The 19,649-nt window shown below is 34.2% G+C and overlaps 1 protein-coding gene across 1 annotated transcript in view; it reads right to left on the bottom strand.

Annotated features, from left to right (window-relative positions):
* Positions 1–19,649, bottom strand: part of LOC134241150 (uncharacterized) — a gene marked incomplete at its 3' end in the record, with an annotated part of 115,081 nt that overhangs the window by 56,454 nt on the left and 38,978 nt on the right. The window contains exons 20-25 of the mRNA XM_062723235.1: positions 17,207–17,349; positions 14,131–14,201; positions 12,262–12,432; positions 5,404–5,566; positions 4,271–4,454; positions 3,943–4,095 (exon numbers count right to left, since the gene is read on the bottom strand). Of these exons, the coding sequence (XP_062579219.1) occupies positions 3,943–4,095; positions 4,271–4,454; positions 5,404–5,566; positions 12,262–12,432; positions 14,131–14,201; positions 17,207–17,349 (885 nt within the window). The remainder of the gene's footprint in view (positions 1–3,942; positions 4,096–4,270; positions 4,455–5,403; positions 5,567–12,261; positions 12,433–14,130; positions 14,202–17,206; positions 17,350–19,649) is intronic.

Here is a 19,649-nt window from a genome sequence, read left to right as displayed (position 1 = left end):
CATTTTATCAAGCTACAAATCTGATCATTCTCCTGTATACCTCAATCTAAAGCTGAGTAATTTTACTCAGGGAAAAGGATTATGGAAATTTAATAACTCATTGTTGCATGATTCTGAATTTATTAAAACCATTAACAAGACTATAATGCAGATAAAAGTTATGCTTTAACGGTGTACAGTAAACAATATATATTGTCTAATGCTGAAATACAATTTACAACTGGAACTGTCCAAACGGGACAAAATACCCCCCTGCTGGGTTTTTCAGAAGTGCTAAATCATGAATATTTTATGGATCTAAGAGAAGAGAGAAATGCTAAAACGTTTTTAGTGCAAATGTAATTGCTCATTATATTTTTTATAAATAAAACAAAGTTCAACACTCCAAGAACTTTACAAGGCAACTTGATCCACACTTCTTTGTTAGGATAGTGTAATAGTTGTATCAAGAATCGAGGGAGGATTGAACACAAACATTTTCTTCTTTCAGATTTTGTAAATTTCTCAATTTTTAATTCTATATACACTGTTCAATACAAAAGTGGTGGAGGAGGACCATTCACACCATGAAATGTTTTAGAATGCAGTTGAATTTTTGACTGAGAATAACAAAATGCAAATGTAGGGACACAGAATCAGAGCTGGACAATCAAAAGAATTATGGTTTACGTATATTATACTGATAAGTCTTAATAAATATGTTTATTTTTGGATATCATTATTAAGATTATTTTGTTCATCCAAAAAGGTACTAAAACTATGTATGACACACTAAATACAGAAGAAAATGTGACATCATTTTACAAATCAAAATGGGGAAGATATTTCACTTTATCTAAGTCGCAATGGAAAGCAATTTTTCAGTAATAAAAGTACAAAACTACAATGGTTACAGTGTAGAATTAACCATCAAATCTTAACCACTAATGTATTTCTGTTTAAATTGGGGATGAAAGATAGTAAAATGTGTAATTTCTGTAACTCAGCTGAAGAAACAATTTATCATATACTGTGGGAATGTCCCTTTATTCAAGATCTCATCAATTTATTCTTTTAATTTTGTCAGACAAGAAATCTTGTTATTCCAAGAGATCCTTGTTTTTTTACTTTGGGATTAGATCTTGATTCAAGATGTAAGAATTTGTACCAGATATTCCCAATTCTCAAATCCTACATATACAACAAGAGGCCCATGGGCCACATCGCTCACCCGAGCCATGTGGCTAGGAAAAAGTAGATTGGTTTACTATTGAAAAGTTTAAATCCAAAAGTTAGGCCCCGCCCTACCCCCAGGGTCATAATTTGGACAAACTTGAATCTACACTACCTGAGGATGCATTCATATAAATATAAGCAATGATGGCTTTGCTATTCTTGAGAAGATATTTAAAGAGTTTTCCTATATATTTCTATATAAAACTTTGGTCGGCCGTTGTGGCCCCGCCCAACCCCCGGGGGTCATGATTTGAAGAAACTTGACTCTACACTACCTGGGGATGCTTCCATATAAATATGAGCAATATGGCGTCTCTGTTCTTGAGGAGAAGATTTTTAAAGAATTTTCCTATATATTTCTAAATAAAACTTTGGTCGGCCATTGTGGTCCAGCCCTACCCCCGGGGCTCATGATTTGAACAAACTTGAATCTACACTATCTGGGGATGCTTCCATATAAATATGAGCAATTATGGCTTTGCTGTTCTTAAGAAGAAGATTTTTAAAGAATTTTCCTATATATTTCTATATAAAACTTTGGTCGGCCGTTGTGGCCCCGCCCAACCCCTGGGGGTCATGATTTTAAGAAACTTGAATCAACACTACCTCGGGATGCTTCCATATAAATATGACTAATTATGGATCTGCTGTTCTTGAGAAGATTTTAAAAAATTTTCCTATATATTACTATATAAAACTTTGGTCAGCCATTGTGGCCCCACCCTACCCCCGGGGGTCATGATTTGAACAAACTTGAATCTACACTATCTGGGGATTCTTCCATATAAATATGAGCAATTATGGCACTTCTGTTCTTGAGGAGAAGATTTTTAAAGAATTTTCCTATATATTTCTATATAAAACTTTGGTAAGCCATTGTACCCCCGCCCTACCCCCGGGGGTCTTGATTTTAACAAACTTGAATCTACACTACCTGGGGATGCTTCCAGATAAATATGAGCAATTATGGCTCTGCTGTTCTTGAGAAGAAGATTTTTAAAGAATTTTCCTTTATATTTCTATATAAAACTTTGGTCGGCCATTGTGGCACCGCCCTACCCCCAGGGGTCATGATTTGAACAAACTTGAATCTACACTACCTGAGGATGTTTCCCCATAAGTTTCATCTTTCCTGACACAGTGGTTCTTGAGGAGAAGATTTTTAAAACATACCACCATATTTTCACTATTTCTCAATTATCTCCCCTTGAATGAGGGCGTGGCCCCTTATTTGAACAAACTTAAATCCCCTTTACCAAGAAAGATTTGTGGCAAGTTTGGTTGAAATTGGCCCTGCGGTTCTTGAGAAGAAGTCAAAAATGTGAAAAGTTTACGAACAGACAGACAGACAGACGGACAGACGGACGCCGGACAAAATGTGATCAGAAAAGCTCACTTGAGCCTTCGGCTCAGGTGAGCTAAAAAGTGGTGTCTTAACGAAAAATTATCAATCCATGGACTACTTAAAGATATCAAAACTCATCTTTCAACTTTGAAGTATATAGCTACCAAAAACTGTAATCTAAAAGATTTTCATTAAGATTGGGAAATTTGGCCTTTCATACTGAGAAGGCTCTGACTATTTTGCTTGATTTTACAATCACCAACTGATAAAATAAATGTTTAATTATACACACAAGGTTTTTTTTCTCATTTGTTAATAAGCAGCTTTTCTCCCCTTTCTCTCTTCAGCGTTTTTTTTTCCTTATATAACTGATACTGATAAATGGCACCGTTCCCAATGCCAGAAAACATTAATTTTTCCCAATTCTGTGACTAAAAATTCCCAATTCAACTGTGAAGCAAAAGATTACAACAACATTGTATTTCTTATTAAATGAAACATTGTACATGTACAAGTTGACTAATTGTTTCACTTCCGCTTAAATCGAAAGTAGAGAAAGTCGTTATTTGGCGGGAGCAGTGGTTTAGACAGTGTAGTGTCTTATATTTTGACAAATTGAAAGCATGACAATGTGAAAACAAGGGATGTTGATATAAAAACAATAAGTACTTGTTGTTTATTCTTTAAAACAAGCAGTAATAGGTAACTAAGTTGGAATAAATGCAAAATATGTTGCATTTGCATAAATAAGAAAAAATTCTCCTTTGTTTTTCTTCTGTGTTATTTTTCCCAATTGAACAGGTACCAGACCCTTTCCCAATGAGTGGAAAAAAATCGCTGCTCTTTTCCCTTCTTTTCTCTCAATCAGCAATCATAAGACTTTTGCTTATTGCACTGTGTGTGTTATAAAGTAATTGCTGATCTGTTATTGCACTTTATTGTACATGCATTTGTGAAATTAAAAAAAAATGTAGATTATGTAATTTTGTCAATCTAAAATAAGATAAGTCAAAACAATAACAAATTATTAAAAATATACAAATTCCAAAGCTTCTACATCACGAAGATCCATGTATAGCCTGGACAAGAGTGCATTTACATTTGGACAAGGTGATTCCTATTTATCTCTCCCCCACCTTCATAGGGATAAAATGACCTCATTTTCACTATTTCTTAAATTTAATCTCCCCTTGAAAATGGATAGGCCCTACATTTTAACAAACTTGAATCCCCCTTAATTCAAGGATGCTTTGTGACTGGTTTGGCTGAAACTGGTCTAGCAGTAGTTCTGGAGAGATGACTACGATGACACATTTCAATCATAAAAGCTCACTTAAGCCATTGGCTCAGACGAGTTTAAAATATCATGTGAAAATAATTACTGATCTGCCCTCTTCTGTGTCAATGGTGGAGTTGGGTTCTATGTTGGTTATGAAGATTGTAATTCCTCGAAGTGAACATCCTTCTGCACTGATGATAACAGTGCTGGAGTCCTCTCTATCAACAGTTATAGTACCACCAAAAGGAGCTACAATCTACAGGATGGGTGTAACATGGAAAAAATTTAAAATTAATATCTCTTTAATTTGACTATTAGATTTTATTGATCTTGCTATCATGAATTTCTAATCACAGTTTGTTGATTTTTGTTAAAAGATTTTTTATCATATTTAATTAGATTTTAAGACATCCTTTGGAATTTTCACTTACAGGGTCACCCTTCACTACCAACAGATCAAGTCCTGTGTGTCTGTATTCGCTACGTCCACCTCCTAAAGATGACGGATAAAATCCATTATCACATCCTCTCCCTTTTAAACGGCGATTCTTTGGAAAATTTTTGTGTGCCTTTGGTCCAAATAAGGCATCAATTATCCCTCTTGCTGTGTCATAACTAAAGCAAAGCAAAAATTTTTTTTAAAAATATGCATTGAAAACTATATTCCTATGTAAAACTTCGATAAGCCATTGTGGCCCCACCCTACCCCTGGGGTCATGATTTGAACAAAATTGAATCCACGCTACCTGAGGATGCTTCCACATGAGTTTCATCTTTCCTGGACCAGTGGTTCTTGAGAAGAAGATTTTTAAAGATTTTCCCTATATACTCCTATGTAAAACTTTGATCAGCCATTGTGGCCCCGCCCTACCCCCCGGGGTCATGATTTGTACAAACTTGAATCTACACTATCTGAGGATGATTCCACATGAGTTTCATCTTTCCTGGACCAGTGGTTCTTGACAAAAAGATTTTTAAAGATTTTCTCTATATACTCCAATGTAAAAGTTTGATCGGCCATTGTGGCCCCACCCTACCCCAGGGGTCATGATATGAACAAACTTGAATCTACACTACCTGAGGATGCTTCCACATGAGTTTCATCTTTCCTGGACCAGTGGTTCTTGAGAAGAAGATTTTTAAAGATTTTCTCTATATACTCCTATGTTAAACTTTGATCGGCCATTGTGGCCCCACCCTACCCCCGGGGGTCATGATTTGAACAAACTTGAATCTACACTACCTGAGGATGCTTCCACATGAGTTTCATCTTTCTTGGCCCAGTGGTTCTTGAGAAGAAGATTTTTTAGGGCGTGGCCCTTCATTTGAACAAACTTGAATCCCCTTCACCTAAGGATACTTTGTGCCAAGTTTGGTTAAGATTGGCCCAGTGGTTCTTGAGAAGAAGTCGAAAATGTGAAAAGTTAACGACGACAAGGACAACGCCAACGACAACGACGACAGCCAACGGACAAATTTTGATCAGAAAAGCTCACTTGAGCCTTCGGCTCATGTGAGCTAAAAAAGGAAACTTGGGTAAGCTATAAATAAATTTGGTAATTACCCTTCTTTTAGAGTGGTGTATGCATCTTTGACCTTTTTAATAAGTCCAAAGACCCCAAAAAACCCTTTCACAAATTTATCTGCCAATCCTAATAACTCATTAAAGGGGTCCATCAATAGGGCTTGGAGATTTTCTATTGTTTGCACTGCCTCTCGCCTAAGGTCTCTCTGTAAGAGTATAAAAAGTACCATTTCAAACAACTTCATTAAATTTCATAAAGGTTACAGTCAAAGGTTATATGTCAAAACATCTCATATTCAGTCACCTAACAGAAAGACTGCTGTCTTTGAGCAAATCTACCATCTACCAGACTACCCCTGATTTAGGCAAGATCACTTTAAAAAATACAAATGAAAAACTAATATCCATTCAAGTATATATTACTCTATGAATTATTTTAAAATATTAGTTGAATACAAACCCCAAATTTTCTTAATCTTTTCCTACATGTAAATTGAACAAATTATTATTCTGCAGAAGAACTTCTACCATGAGGAAAAGAGCAGGCATGTTTACACTAATTGTCTGCAAAAAATCTGCACACATCCCACCTAATGATCATGATAAGGCTACATAAAATTAAAATTCTGGTTCTCAGGCCCACGCACATCCATTTTAGGGTAGCTGCATTGCTAATTTTATTGTATTTTTGATAAAATAAAAAGTTGGTATTGCGAAGATCAATCCGGAAAAAAAAATTCTGTCCTCGTTTTTTCGTAGTTTAGTATTCAAAAATCACTTCCGGTAGCCATTTTCAAAGAGATATTGGCTACTTCGTTTGAAAATACATTAGAGGATATTGCCTACGATGTTCACATGCTGATAAGCAATGGATAAAGCAGAACTTTTAATCAGACATGGAAAGTATATATGTGATTTAATAAAATTATCTTTATGTTACAGAAAACTCGAAAATTAAAATCAAACAAAAGGCCCACGGGCCTTATAGGTCACCTGAGTATCATGTAGCAACTTTCATACTTAGTTAAATACCCAGGAGCAGAGAAGACTTTTCAAAGAAATAATGCTTTTTCACTACATAATCTATATAGCCCCATCCTAGCACCTATTAGAACCCCTGACCCCAGGGCCATGAATTTCACAATTTTGGTAGAGGACTCAATGCTGATAACAATTACAGTCAAACTTGTCTTAGCGGCCACCCGAAATCAATGGCCACTTGCGATCAGCGGCCACTTTCAGTTCCCCCCGACGATTTTTACTATATATTTTAACTGGAATAAACGGCCACCTGTGTAACGCAGCCAGCAGCCACTCAAATTCCCCACCCACAGCCCTATTGACACTGTAATAGGCGGCTATTTCATCACTTGCTGTGATTCTATTATGTCTTTTAAACTTATTCGCTTGGGTAATTATATCCCGATAGCCAATTTAACCTAGCTATTAAAGCAATTAAACAAATTACTATTAGATACACTGAACTCTGTTTGCATTTATGAAAAAACTTGTTAGATCAATTTGTAATTATTTTTCAAGATCGCCAATTGAAAAAAAAAAAAATTAAATACAATATTGATACTTTCCTCTACCTAAAGAAATTCACACCTTTTGAATTTTGATTCCATGTAGAAGCCCATTGCTACTCTTGTAAAAACAAAGTGCTTCATGTGGCATGATTATCTCGTGAATTTCACTATCAATAGACGATCGATAGGGATTAGTCACGCTCTACTGCATTTGACACCTGTGTTATGGAATGATTTTCAACTGCGTCAATACATCTTTCTGGTCAACTGGTTAATTTTATTTCTTTGTCTCATGTTCCATAGAAATTCTGATAACTTTATAAACAATAAAATTTACCAAAAGTTAAAACTTCAGCTAGTAGGTTAATTGCCGATGAATTAATGTGTGTGGGGGGTGGGTTACATTGCTGACCATTTTTGAACATATGCAAGTGAAATTTTTATTGACATATTCTTTCTTAAATTTCTATGCTTTATTTTATTAACCATTAAACTGTAATTTTGTATATTTTTTTTCTTTATAAAAAAGGATAATAGTCAGGCACTGTATGTATTTCTTGTTTAACTATTATGTAGGAACAGAAACATGCACAAAACCTTAAAAAATTCTAATTCTTTAATAGTTTTTTGAATTAGCTTGAATAATTATATACTAGTATACACATAAAGAGCCTTTGTTAAATTGACTTGTTTTATTATTTTATTAATTTAACTGTAGTGCTTAATGTTGTTTATTCATTGCCCGAATGTCTTTTTCGAGGGCAAACTGGAATAAGAGGCCAGCTGTCTTAAGTGGCCTTTTTTTAAAGACTTCCCAAAGGTGGCCTAGCTCTTAAAACAAGTTTGACTGTATGCAAACATTTTGACTGCTTGATGTTCAGGAGTAAAGAAGATTTTAACAGGGGCCATGAAATTCACAAATTAGGAAGAACTCGTATTTACTTATAAATCAATCATACATCTACATTATCTTGACATAGTTCGCTCCAAGAGATATTTTTCTACATTACTGACGTCTCCTATAAAGATCTTTTCTTGCAAAATGTTTATTCATTCATCGATTATCAGCTGGAATCATAGTAAGACAAACCATAAACTACATTCACTTCCGTTTTGAGGTTACGGACAAAATATTTTTTATGAAATTAAAATAATCTGCAAGTGAAAATTAATTGGTAACATTTTTATAGATAATATATTTTTTAGGTACTAATTATACTTTAGCCTTATCCAGAATCTCCTGTTGTGATTTTGTCAACGCCATGACTTTACTTTTACTTTTGCCTTGCTTAACTTAGCAACCAATGAAACCACTGTATAACATTTAGACCCCAATTACCAGAAGTGAATGTAGCTTATGGTTTGTCTTACTATGATTCCAGCTGATTATCGATGAATAAATAAACATTTTACAAGAAAAGATCTTTATAGGAGACGTCAGTAATGTAGAAAAATATCTCTTGGAGCGAACTATGTCAAGATAAACTAGATGTAACTTAAGTTATAAACTTAAAAGTATAAAACAGATGAACAACACTTTGTGAGAATGCAGCAGTAAGTTTATTTTGTTGACCGGTTTCGACTTGTGACGGTTGTCATCAGAACAATCAAGCATGTAAATTTATCTACTGAGGTAAAAAATGCAGATGACCTTGCTATATACACAAAAAAATGCGGATGACATTGCTATTGTAGTGGTTTAGATTTTTATTTCATAGCCATCATTTCGTAATTCCTATTTTATAAGTATTTGCTGGTATTTCAGTCAGATAATTCTATTTACCTTATGTTTTCAGTTGTTACTCACGTAAAACCCCTTTATTATTAGTCTTTTATAAGTTAGGACATGAGTTGACATTCCACGTTTTACTTTTTAAACAGGAAGTGTCATCCATGTTGGCAGTCTTACCGTAGTACTTTTGATAGCTGCGTTCTGATTGGTTAATTTAGCTTTAGGATCTTTGATAGTTATTGGCTTTTATTTTGGGCCTTGCCAGGGTATTTAAACCCGTGTTCGAGCAGTTTTCTTCACTTGGGTTGGGGAACACAGCCTCATGGTTAGTTCCTCTTTTCTGTGCTAAGAAAACCTCATGGTTTATGAGCACTATTTGATTAGATACTTAGCGGGCTAAGAAAACCTCATGGTTTAACAGGTCGAGACCACTACCTTATATGGAAGACAATTTTTAACACGTGATGATATTTTCGTCACACCCGTTAGCCAATAAAGTGAACAAGTCCGAAAGCATGACACTCTACTACGTGTTTACGATTCAATGGTGACACGTGGTTTTCGTCGGTTTCTGCATAAATATTTACTTCATCACTGGAAAAACTGTAGAGCTTCTTTGTCATTTTTTAAGTCCGAAATTGAAAGATTACATTCCCAAGTCATTGTTTCATGCTCACATTTAATATTGGAGTTGTTTTTATATGGTTAATAGTTGCTTCGAAAGTTTGAATGATGTGCAAACGCTTTGATGTTGGTATATACATTAATTTTTTTTGTTGTTGATAATATTTAGGGGTTAAATAATAATTGCGCACTTTGTACTGCTGTCAAAAACTATGTACATGTACGTATATCACGTGGAAAAAACTCAATGCTTTATCGACACGATAGCACCTACATGTACGTCTCTTCGAACAATGGTTTAGGTCGATGTATTATAAGTTGATATATAAGGCTTCATAAATCAAATTTTGTAAATGTGAGCATAGAAATGGAAGATTGTACATTATTTTATATATTTCTTCCATAAATCTCCAAAAATAATCGAAAATAAGTTTCCAAGGGACAATTTAAATTGGTCTTTATTTTCAACACAACTGAGTAGTAGTAGCCCACAATGCATTGCGACTCATTCATCGGTGGGTAAAGTAAACAGATAGCTAATTTACATGCAAATTTATTCTGACGTCAGAAAATCTAGTGGTCTCAACCTGTTTAACACACCCCTACTAATGTGTTCGGAAACTTTTATAATTCGGTGTTTTGCAAATTATAAAACCCGATGAGTTCAGAGTAGCTCTGGTAGTGGCTCTGGCGAGAGTTAGCGAGACTTAAGCGAGATAGGGTAAATTATTCACGGAAATGTGGCTAGGAAGTGACTAGCACGTGGAGGCATGGTAAACAGAAAAGTTATGTTGCGTTTCAGTTTTCACCAACCTAGAATCAGCTGATAATGTCTGTAGAAATGTACTTCAATCAATCGATCTCTTTTACATTCATTCAAATTTAAATAAGTATTTTCTTTAATACAATTTTCTGCAGTCATGAATTAAAATTTCTTTTTGGACAAATATTTTTGCATGGGAACCAGGACTATATTTTTTGGCGTCAGATTAACAAATGAGGCACCAGCATGATTTTAACTGACCAATCAGCTGAATGAGTATTGCATTATGGGTTACTACGAATACTACAGGAATTTTGAAAAAAGGAAAACCTTATGGTAAATGAAAAGCATTTTTAAAAATATTATTTTCATGCTCATAATGACAAACAATTCATTTGATAAATAAACGGCGGAAGTCTAGGTTTCTGAAAGTCATACTGCGAAAGAGATTTGCGTCTGTATTAATTCCTTTGTTGTACTATCGGTGAATACAATTGTCAGGTGAATTCCCTGGCCGAACACGTGATTACGAACGTAAACAAAGTTTTGTCCATTTAAATGCATAAGAGGCTCGTTTTCCTTACCCTTGAAGCGCTGGTATTCTGAACTAGACGCAAACTACATTTTATTAAACATTTTTTTTTCCATTTTACAACAAATTAAAAAAGCCCGTAACATCTTTCATGGTTTCTTATCCTTGTATTTTGTTCGTTAGAACATTTTATTTTGCAGTCCATTAACATGATCGAAGATTGACCTGAACTACGTGTTCGAAGTAAAATGTAAACACGTTTTTGGTGTAAACGTTGCTATTCATTCGACGATTGGTCAGTTGCTCTTGGTAAGATCCTCTGTGCGCATTTATAACAATAGCCATATAAGGAAAACAAAGGTTTGTCAGTGTAGATGATTATGCACATTTTTTTTTTTACCAGCGAATCGGTCACTAGTGAGCTCTAATTTGCGCCGAAAAGTATATAAGATATATTGTTATTTTAACACCCCCTCCTTTAGCCACCCTTTTTCTGTTGAAAATCATGAAAGTCTTTCAGGAAGGTCTGGAAACATTTATTACAGGACATGTTTTCAAAAGAAACAGGCTATAGCAATATCATGTTTACTGCCAATTTTATTTATAAAACAGGTTCTACCCTATAACCTTTGAATAGATCAACCTTAACCATGTGTCTTGAATTTAAATCACAATAACATTAATAGGGGTGTAACAGTTCTCTAGGTTTTGGCTTAGATTTAGTTTCACGTTTTTCACATGTTAGGAAACAGTTAGGATGTAGGGTATTTAAAGTAAATTTAGTTTCCCCTTTCCAAGTCCAGCCTGGTCTAGGGATATGTAGATAACAGGTTTATTTTCTAGAACCACTATTTATTATTTATTTTTCGCGTGTTGTTTATTTTCTGGGTCAGTTATTTTTAGAGCCTAGAATTAGTATTGATATTTTCAGTTCAACTCTGGAGTGTTGATAGTAGTCATATTGGGTGATGTAGCTCATTCCCTTTTCATTTTTTTTCATCTCATTGATTTTTTTTTAATAAGATTTTTGATAAAGTATGGAAGCCCAGTAGGGACATAGATTATTTTTCATAGTTTTGCCACATTCCTTCCATTTTCTGTTACATTTTTTTCAATTCTTTATTTATTTAGATTATTCATTGAGATTATTGTAAATCATTTGCCAAATTAAATTACATTTTTGATAAAGTTTTATTAATCCTGGCAATTTTCAAAGACTTTTCTGTTTGTTAAATTTTGATCATTATTTATTATTTGTTATCATTTACATTGGTTAATTCTCACTTTATTAAATTTATAAAACTTACAACGGTGTTTTCATTTAGCGTTGACCATAGTTCAGAAATCCCCTTACCTGGGATGATCATTGATAACTGGAGATAGTTTACTCCTTTAAGCCAAGTTGGCTAGTAACTTTGGTAATTTATATACTAAAGAGTTCTACTTCCGGTTACACTATATACACAAAAAAATGCGGATGACGTTGCTACATGTATATACAAAATAAAATGCAGAGTGTTTTGTACATATGCTGACTTGCTTAACAATGGTACTTTATACAAGATATAATCTGTGATCTGTTTTATACTTTTAAGTTAATAAAATGATAAATAAAATGACGCCCGCCTGCATCTGTTCTGGAGAAAATTGGCCTGAGAACCAGAGAATTAAATTTAGATAGCCTTACAAGTGTATTATAAAATCTATACATTAATACAAACCAGTGTAACTCTGCCCTTTGTAAACTTTTTGACTCTATCTTCTGCATCCTCTATTTTCTCATTGACCCATCTGTCACCAGCACTTTTCAAACTGGCAAAGGCTTGATCAGCTAGGGGCTTGTATTCAAGCAGCAATGTTTCAACATCAAACCAATATGGCTTTTCATCTGAAAAGGTTTTGTAAAGCAAAATTGAAAATTTATTTGACATGGTGTATTTTTATGAATATGTTGTTTTTTGCAAAATAAAAATTCTAAGTATGCTGTGATTTTATTTTTGCAATTACTAAAATCCTATCCAAAATCTAAAACAATTTTTGAGTCCCACTTTCTAGACTAGTAAACATTTAATATATTTGATTTGACTTGGATTATATGAGAAAGAAACAAAATATCAATAGATACATTCCTAGCTGGAAAATGATTAAATCATTCAAAACTTTTACATCAGATCTGCCTGAAACAGTATTACGTGTTTTTTTTTTTTTTTTACTCTTGTTGCCCTGATGTACAAATTACATATTTAAAGAAAAACTACGTAGGAACACAGTTTCTTATTAAATGTTTATATATTAACCAAAGTTTCTAACCCCCCGTTCACACAGAGCTGCGATTATCCCAATCAAGCCACGATCTGAAATTTTTTGTGATTGGGGCAGATCAAAGCCGATCGGCGTCTAAATAGAGCTATTTGGCAAATTATAGTCTTTGTTATGACCATACTAAGATGTCCCTACGTCAAACGCGCTGCTAACATGCTTCTACTAAGATGGTACGCAGACTGTTGCCGACAAGTGGCCGTGTTTACTGCGTTTACGCTACGCTGCCAATGCGACGTTGAAGACCATACTACGACGCTACACAGACCTAGATGACTGTACCACAATGTCGCTACGGTGGTGGCGATCATATTACGATTGCATTACGCTTCTAGTACGATTTTGGCGATGATGTAAAATTAATATATCTTGCAACCGCAGATTTTTGTGGTACGATTTTAGTGATGACACATATCTTGCCACCAAAGTTTTATGCGGCCTTTACCACATTGTTTACGGTTATTTTCAACTGTAACTGTGACAAGATGTGGAAAGTCTCAATTGCAAATGATCATCAAGTATAGTTTCACACTTTACATGTAGTTTACGGATGATGATTGGTCAAATATCAGCGCTATAAGAACAAACTCCTGTCTGATAGGTCATGATATGATCGGCGTAAGGTCATTGTAGATCTTCGCAGGATCTTCAGGAACGTAGATAGAGCGTTGTATGAGCGTACTTGGTAGGTTACTACGCTCTTACGGCGCTTTTATTACGATCACGAAGATCTCTCTATGATGCTACCATGCTGCTTCTACGATTACGGCGCTTCTACTACGCTCTTTTTACAACTTAACCCCAATTCTTGTTGGCCAGGATTCTGTTACGCTTGTTTTAAACATGTTCAAAATAAGCGTGGAGAGATCGTAGAGCTCTCCGATTATGAAGACCCTACCGCGATCATACTACCTTTCTGAAGACTCGACTACGTTTCTCCTGCGATTTGTCACGATCGGCCCTGCTTTCGACCACTCTTTGATCGTAGTAGAAGCGGCGTCTATGTGTGAAAGAGGGGTAAAGTAAAAAATTGCATGAATCCTTTCATAAAAGACATGATAGAGTACATAAATATGCTCAAGTGTAAATCATTATCCTTTGTATTATCATGAGTTTCCAAGAAGTACTATTTGACATGCATTATCAAAATCATAAATTTAATATAAATGAATGTTTTATGCTTTTAATCACCTCTTATATGTATGCATGAATACTCTCTTTTTATCCTTTTATCTTTTAATTATTGAATAAATGATCAATATGATACCCCTTAGGAAGAAGCATGCTTCTTGTACTTTTTTCTTCTGTTGAAGTATAATCTTTATAGATTGAAAAATTCTGAAGGATAAAAAAAATATTACTTAAAGTAGCTAAATGAAGATGGAAACAAGAGGCCCAAGGGCCTTGAATCGCTCTTTTGATAAATTGTACAATCAATCACTTCTATTAGAAGCCTCCAACTCTATTAGTATCATAAGACCCAAAATGCATCAACTTACAAAGTTTGATAATATTTAACCAGTTAAGACTGAAGATATTATAATTATAAAATACCATAAGTAGGTCACAGTGACCTACCTTTTGATTGAAATTTTCTGAGGACTCATGATACATTACTTGACAAAGATCGATGATTCTAATTAAATAAGAAAGATATTGAAAAGTAGGTCACCATGCCCTACTTTTTGGTCAACATTCTCTGAAAACCCAAGATGCATCATCTGACAAAGTTTGACAATTCTAAGCCAATTAGTACCAGAGATAATTAAATATAACCATCAAATGTCAAAAGTAGGTCATGGTGACCTACTATTTGGTCGACGTTATCCAAAAACCCAAGATGCCTAAACTGACAAAATTTGATGATTCTAAGCCAATAAGTACCTGAGATATTCAAAAGTAGGTCACCATGACCTACTTCTTGTTGGACATTCAATGAAACCGTAAGATGCCTTTACTGACAAAGTTTGATGATTCCGAGCCAATAAGTACCAGATATAATTAAATACAGCCATAAAATGTCAAAAGTAGGTCATAGTGACCTACTTTTTGGTCGACGTTCTCCAAAAACCCAAGGTGCCTAAACTGACAAAGTTTGATGATTCAAAGCTAATATGTATCTGAGATATTCAAAAGTAGGTCACCGTGACCTACTTTTATTTGACATTCTCCGAAAACCCAAGATGCCTCAACTGACAAAGTTTGATGATTCTTAGCCAATAAGTGCTTGAGATACTTAAATATAGCCATAAAATGTCAGAAGTAGGTCACTGTGACCTACTTTTTGGTCGACAATCTCCGAAAACCCAAGATGCATCAACTGACAAAGTTTGATGATTTTAGGTCGATAAGTACCAGAGATACTTTATTATAGCCACAAAATGTCAAAAGTAGGTCACCATGACCTACTTTTTTGGTCTTCACACTCCGTAAACCCAAGATGCATTAACTCACAAAGTTTGATGAATCTAAGTCAATAAGTACCGGAGATACGTAAATAAAGCCATAAAATGTCAAAAGTAGGTCACTGTGACCTACTTTTTGGTCGTCACTCTCCGAAAACCAAATATACATCCACTCACAAAGTTTGATGATTCTAAGCCAATAAATACCTAAGATACTTAAATATAGCCATAAAATGTCAAAAGTAGGTCATCGTGACCTACTTTTTGGTCGACAGTTTTTCAAAAACCACCCCAGATGCATCTACTGACCAAGTTTGATGATCGTAGGTCTGAAGGTAATCAAAATATGCGTTTTAAACAATTTGAAAACAAATGTCGCCAATATTCAAAAGTAGGTTACAGTGACCTACTTTTTCATAAATATGTTTTAAGGTCCCAAGATGCATCAAAGTACAAGATTTGATAATTCTAAACCTCCCAGTGTCTGAAATAATGGGATTTAATGTTTTTAAAAGGATAAGTCATAAAGTTCAAAAAGTAGGTCAGGTGACCTAACTTTTAAGTTGACATTGTTTGAGGACCTAAGATGCATCAACTGACAAAGTTTGATGATCATAGGCCTTAAAATGTCCAAAATATGCCTTCAAATCAATTTGAAAACATATCCCTGCAAAATTTAAAAAGTAGGTCACCGTGACCTACTTTTGAGTTAACATGATGTGAAGTCGTAAGATGCATCAACTTACAAGATTTGATGATCCTAGTCCTTATAGTAAGCAAAATATACACGTTTTTATTAATTGTAAAGAACTATATGCGGTATATTGCATAAATTTGCCCCCACAAAAGTCAAATTTTGAAAACTTCCTGAAATGTGCTGAATTCAATGAATTGTATTAGAAATATATTAATTAGCAGAAAATGTTATTGTTTCAAAGCAGTGCATTCACAATTTTTTTTTTTATGACGTCACAAACTAGTCCGATTTTATATCATTTTGCAGAAAGAAGACAAAATGGACAAAATTTCAACAATTTTAGTTTTAAAATTTATAGAGCGCAAGTTTGTTCAGGAACAATATAGACATATTTCATTGATATTATCATTCTACACATTATATCAAAATATTGATCCTGAACACCCATGCGCTCGGTGACTTTTACTCAAAATATCGACGAAATAAGTACATTTTTCTGTAAAATTCATAAAAAACCTAAATTTACGTCAGGTTTGTGACGTCATGAGATACATATGACGTCATTACTTATGAAAATATTCAGTGCTTTGAAGTCAGCATATACTCCCCTGTTTAAGAACTTAATTAAATATATCTCCATCAAAGTTTGATTTGGGGGGCAAATATTGGTTGTTACCGAATAAAGTTCTTTAGGTCAACTTTGAAGTGACCTTGAGACCACGCCCTTTGTCCCAGGGTAATTCCCCGTGCAAATTTTAATCTTCGACATATCCTGATCCTTGTATGTAGGTTTGGTGAAAATCTGCCTGGTGGTTATGGAGAAGAAGATTTTTTAGCAACCAGTATTTTTGGTTTTGTTTTCCTGATTATCTCCCGTTGTTTAAGGGCCCCAACCCTTATTTTAGTACAAATGATAGCCCTTGGGCCAAGGATACCCTGTGACAAATTTGGTACTGAGTGACCAAGGGGTTCTTAAGTTATAGTCCATATTCTAAAAAGTTTACGCACTCCGCACAAATGGCCATAGCATTAGCACTTTGAGCCTTTGGCTCAGAAGAGCTAAAAAATAAACAAATATGAACATACCTTATATGTGTAATTCTTATAATTAGTCCAAATACATTATGATTCCAACTTCTAAATGACTTTAACTTTTATGAATTTATCTCAAATAACTTTTCCTTAAAACTTAAGATCAAGAATAGTCAACAGTTAATTCAGGGAAATGTAACATTTCTTACGAGAAAACACCTTTCCCAATACTCTGAAGTGCTGCTTTAGGGTTTCCAAGAATCTTTGAAAATCCTTCAATAATGTCCCTTATGCTCTCAAACAAGACCTTGCCTTGATGTGGGATTTCAACTTTAATAGACTGTTCCACTGCCTGAAAAAGGCCAAAAAAAAATTTCAAGTTTATGATATTTGAAAAACACTGTTTAATGTCATTAATGTGAGTTGGTTTAATAAAAAAAAAAAAAACACTCGTGAAAATTAATAACGGAAATTTTTTAATTCATTGATAATATATATACCTAGCACAAATTCTATGGATTTTAATTGTCACCTATCATTTTTTATCAATCATTAGAGCTACCTTAAGGTTAATTATATATTGCTTGCCAAAAAGTCTTTAAACGATTTATTGCATTTAAAAATTAGTCATCATTAGAGTTCAATCCTAACATCTGAACAGAGTAAAGACAGTTATAATTTTGGATGAGGCACCTTGCTCATAAGAAATTCTAACTATTTGCTTTTTTGCTTAATGCCCAAGAGTGTAGATTGTCAAGGACTGGATTCATTTTGAATGGGCATATATTAATGTAATTAATATGGCCTTGCTCTAACACAATTTTGAAAAAAAGACCATTGCTCATCATTACTATGCAGGCATGCACCTAGTATATCTGCTAAAAATATAGGGGAAGAGAAAAGGATTTTTGAAGAATTTATGAATTTTCACTATATGATCAATGGAGCCTGATCCTAAACTGCAAATCCCTTAACCATGGGACCATTATTTCACAAACTTAAGTTTGTAGAGGGCTCAAAGCATATTACAAACATAGCAACAGTTCAACAAATTGAAGTCTAGCAGTAAAGTATTTTTTAAAAGAATCCATAAACTTTTACGATTTAGCCTTTTATTAGGCCTCATAATAACAGGGACCATGAAATTCATAAAATTTATTCCCTCTCACCTCTGTTCCTTTCTAAATTTGGTTGAAATGGGTTCAACTATTCCAGAGAAACTAAAAATGTTTAAGTGCTAATGCACACCATATAATGCATGACAGATGATGCATGATATTACAAACTAAAAGAGAAAGAATAGGTCTCCTGATTGACTCAGTTCACCTGAAAACAGATTTCAATAAATTTTCTGAGTAACTAAGATGACCATGAATGACTCAGAACAGAACTAGAAAACTGACCAGTCAGCAAGGGCCCCGCCATGGGGTAGAATTAAAAGGGTGCAGCTTACAGAATGATTAATAAATGTATGAAGAATAAGCAACAGCAACTGTATTCTTAAAATTTCAAGATAATTCCTGAATATTCAAAAACCTGAAAATAATATCCTTGTATTTACATTAGGCAGTAAAGAACAATTTAACATTGAATGTATATTTAAACAGTTAGGAAGCTTGTGTTATATAAAATGCCAGCCTTCAATGAATGCAAATATCATGAAGGCTTGACCTTAACTTCAAACAAACAGCAGTTGCAGACAAAGGTTTTCATTAATGAAAAGCCTACTAAATTTTCTGCAGCAGGCTAGATAATTAATCCCAAGGGATTAATTGTACCTCTCTCATCATTTTCTTCTAAATTTACAATAAGAACTTTTTCAGTATTAATGATAGAATGGGGTTTTTATATAACTACATTAAAAATTAATAATATTCTTGAATTAATATATTTAAAAAAAAGTGAAAAAAAAGTAAATCAAAAAATCTTCTTTAATCTATTTCTTTTTTTTTTTTAGAATTCAATGAAATCATAACTATCAAACAAAAATAAATAATAAAATTTTTTATTTAAATCCACATTTCAGAGTGTTCATAGCATTCCAAATTGATTTAACTTCAAAACAAACTTCATTTGCAGACAGAGGTGGTAATTAATCTCAATGTGACAGATAAAGATAATGCTCTGGATTTTCTTCAGGAGGAAAGCTAATTAATCCCAAGGGACTCCTAGCAGCATTCAGTTTACAATGAGAACATCTTCAGCAGTTATCTCTCTTTGCCAATGCATTCTTATATAAAGTTAAGGAATCTACCCCACCACCCCAGCTCCAAACCATAGGACATAGAGAACCAAACTTAGCATCAAAATATGTATTTCTGCCTACTGAACTACCAAACCAAATTTGTACTTGATTGGGCAACCATAAAAAAAGTTGCTGGTTCATTCTTATGCATAGTTAAGGAATCTACCCCACCACCCCAGCTCCAAACCAGAAGACACAGAGAATCAAACTTAGCATCAAAATATGTATTTCTGCCTACCGAACTACCATACCAAATTTGAACTTGATTGGGCAACCATAAAAAAAGTTATTAGAAAAAAACAGAAAATTTGTGGACGGAAGAGTGACAGACGGACAGACAGACAGACGGACGGACAGAGTGATTACTATAGGGCACCCGCAAATCCTTGCGGGGCCCTAATGAGTCA

This window comes from Saccostrea cucullata, unplaced genomic scaffold, assembly GCF_032062105.1.
Source record: "Saccostrea cucullata isolate Sc308-1 unplaced genomic scaffold, CSIRO_AGI_Scuc_v1 ctg2216, whole genome shotgun sequence".
NCBI lineage: Eukaryota > Metazoa > Mollusca > Bivalvia > Ostreida > Ostreidae > Saccostrea > Saccostrea cuccullata.
This window is presented reverse-complemented; position numbering and strand designations above follow the sequence as displayed.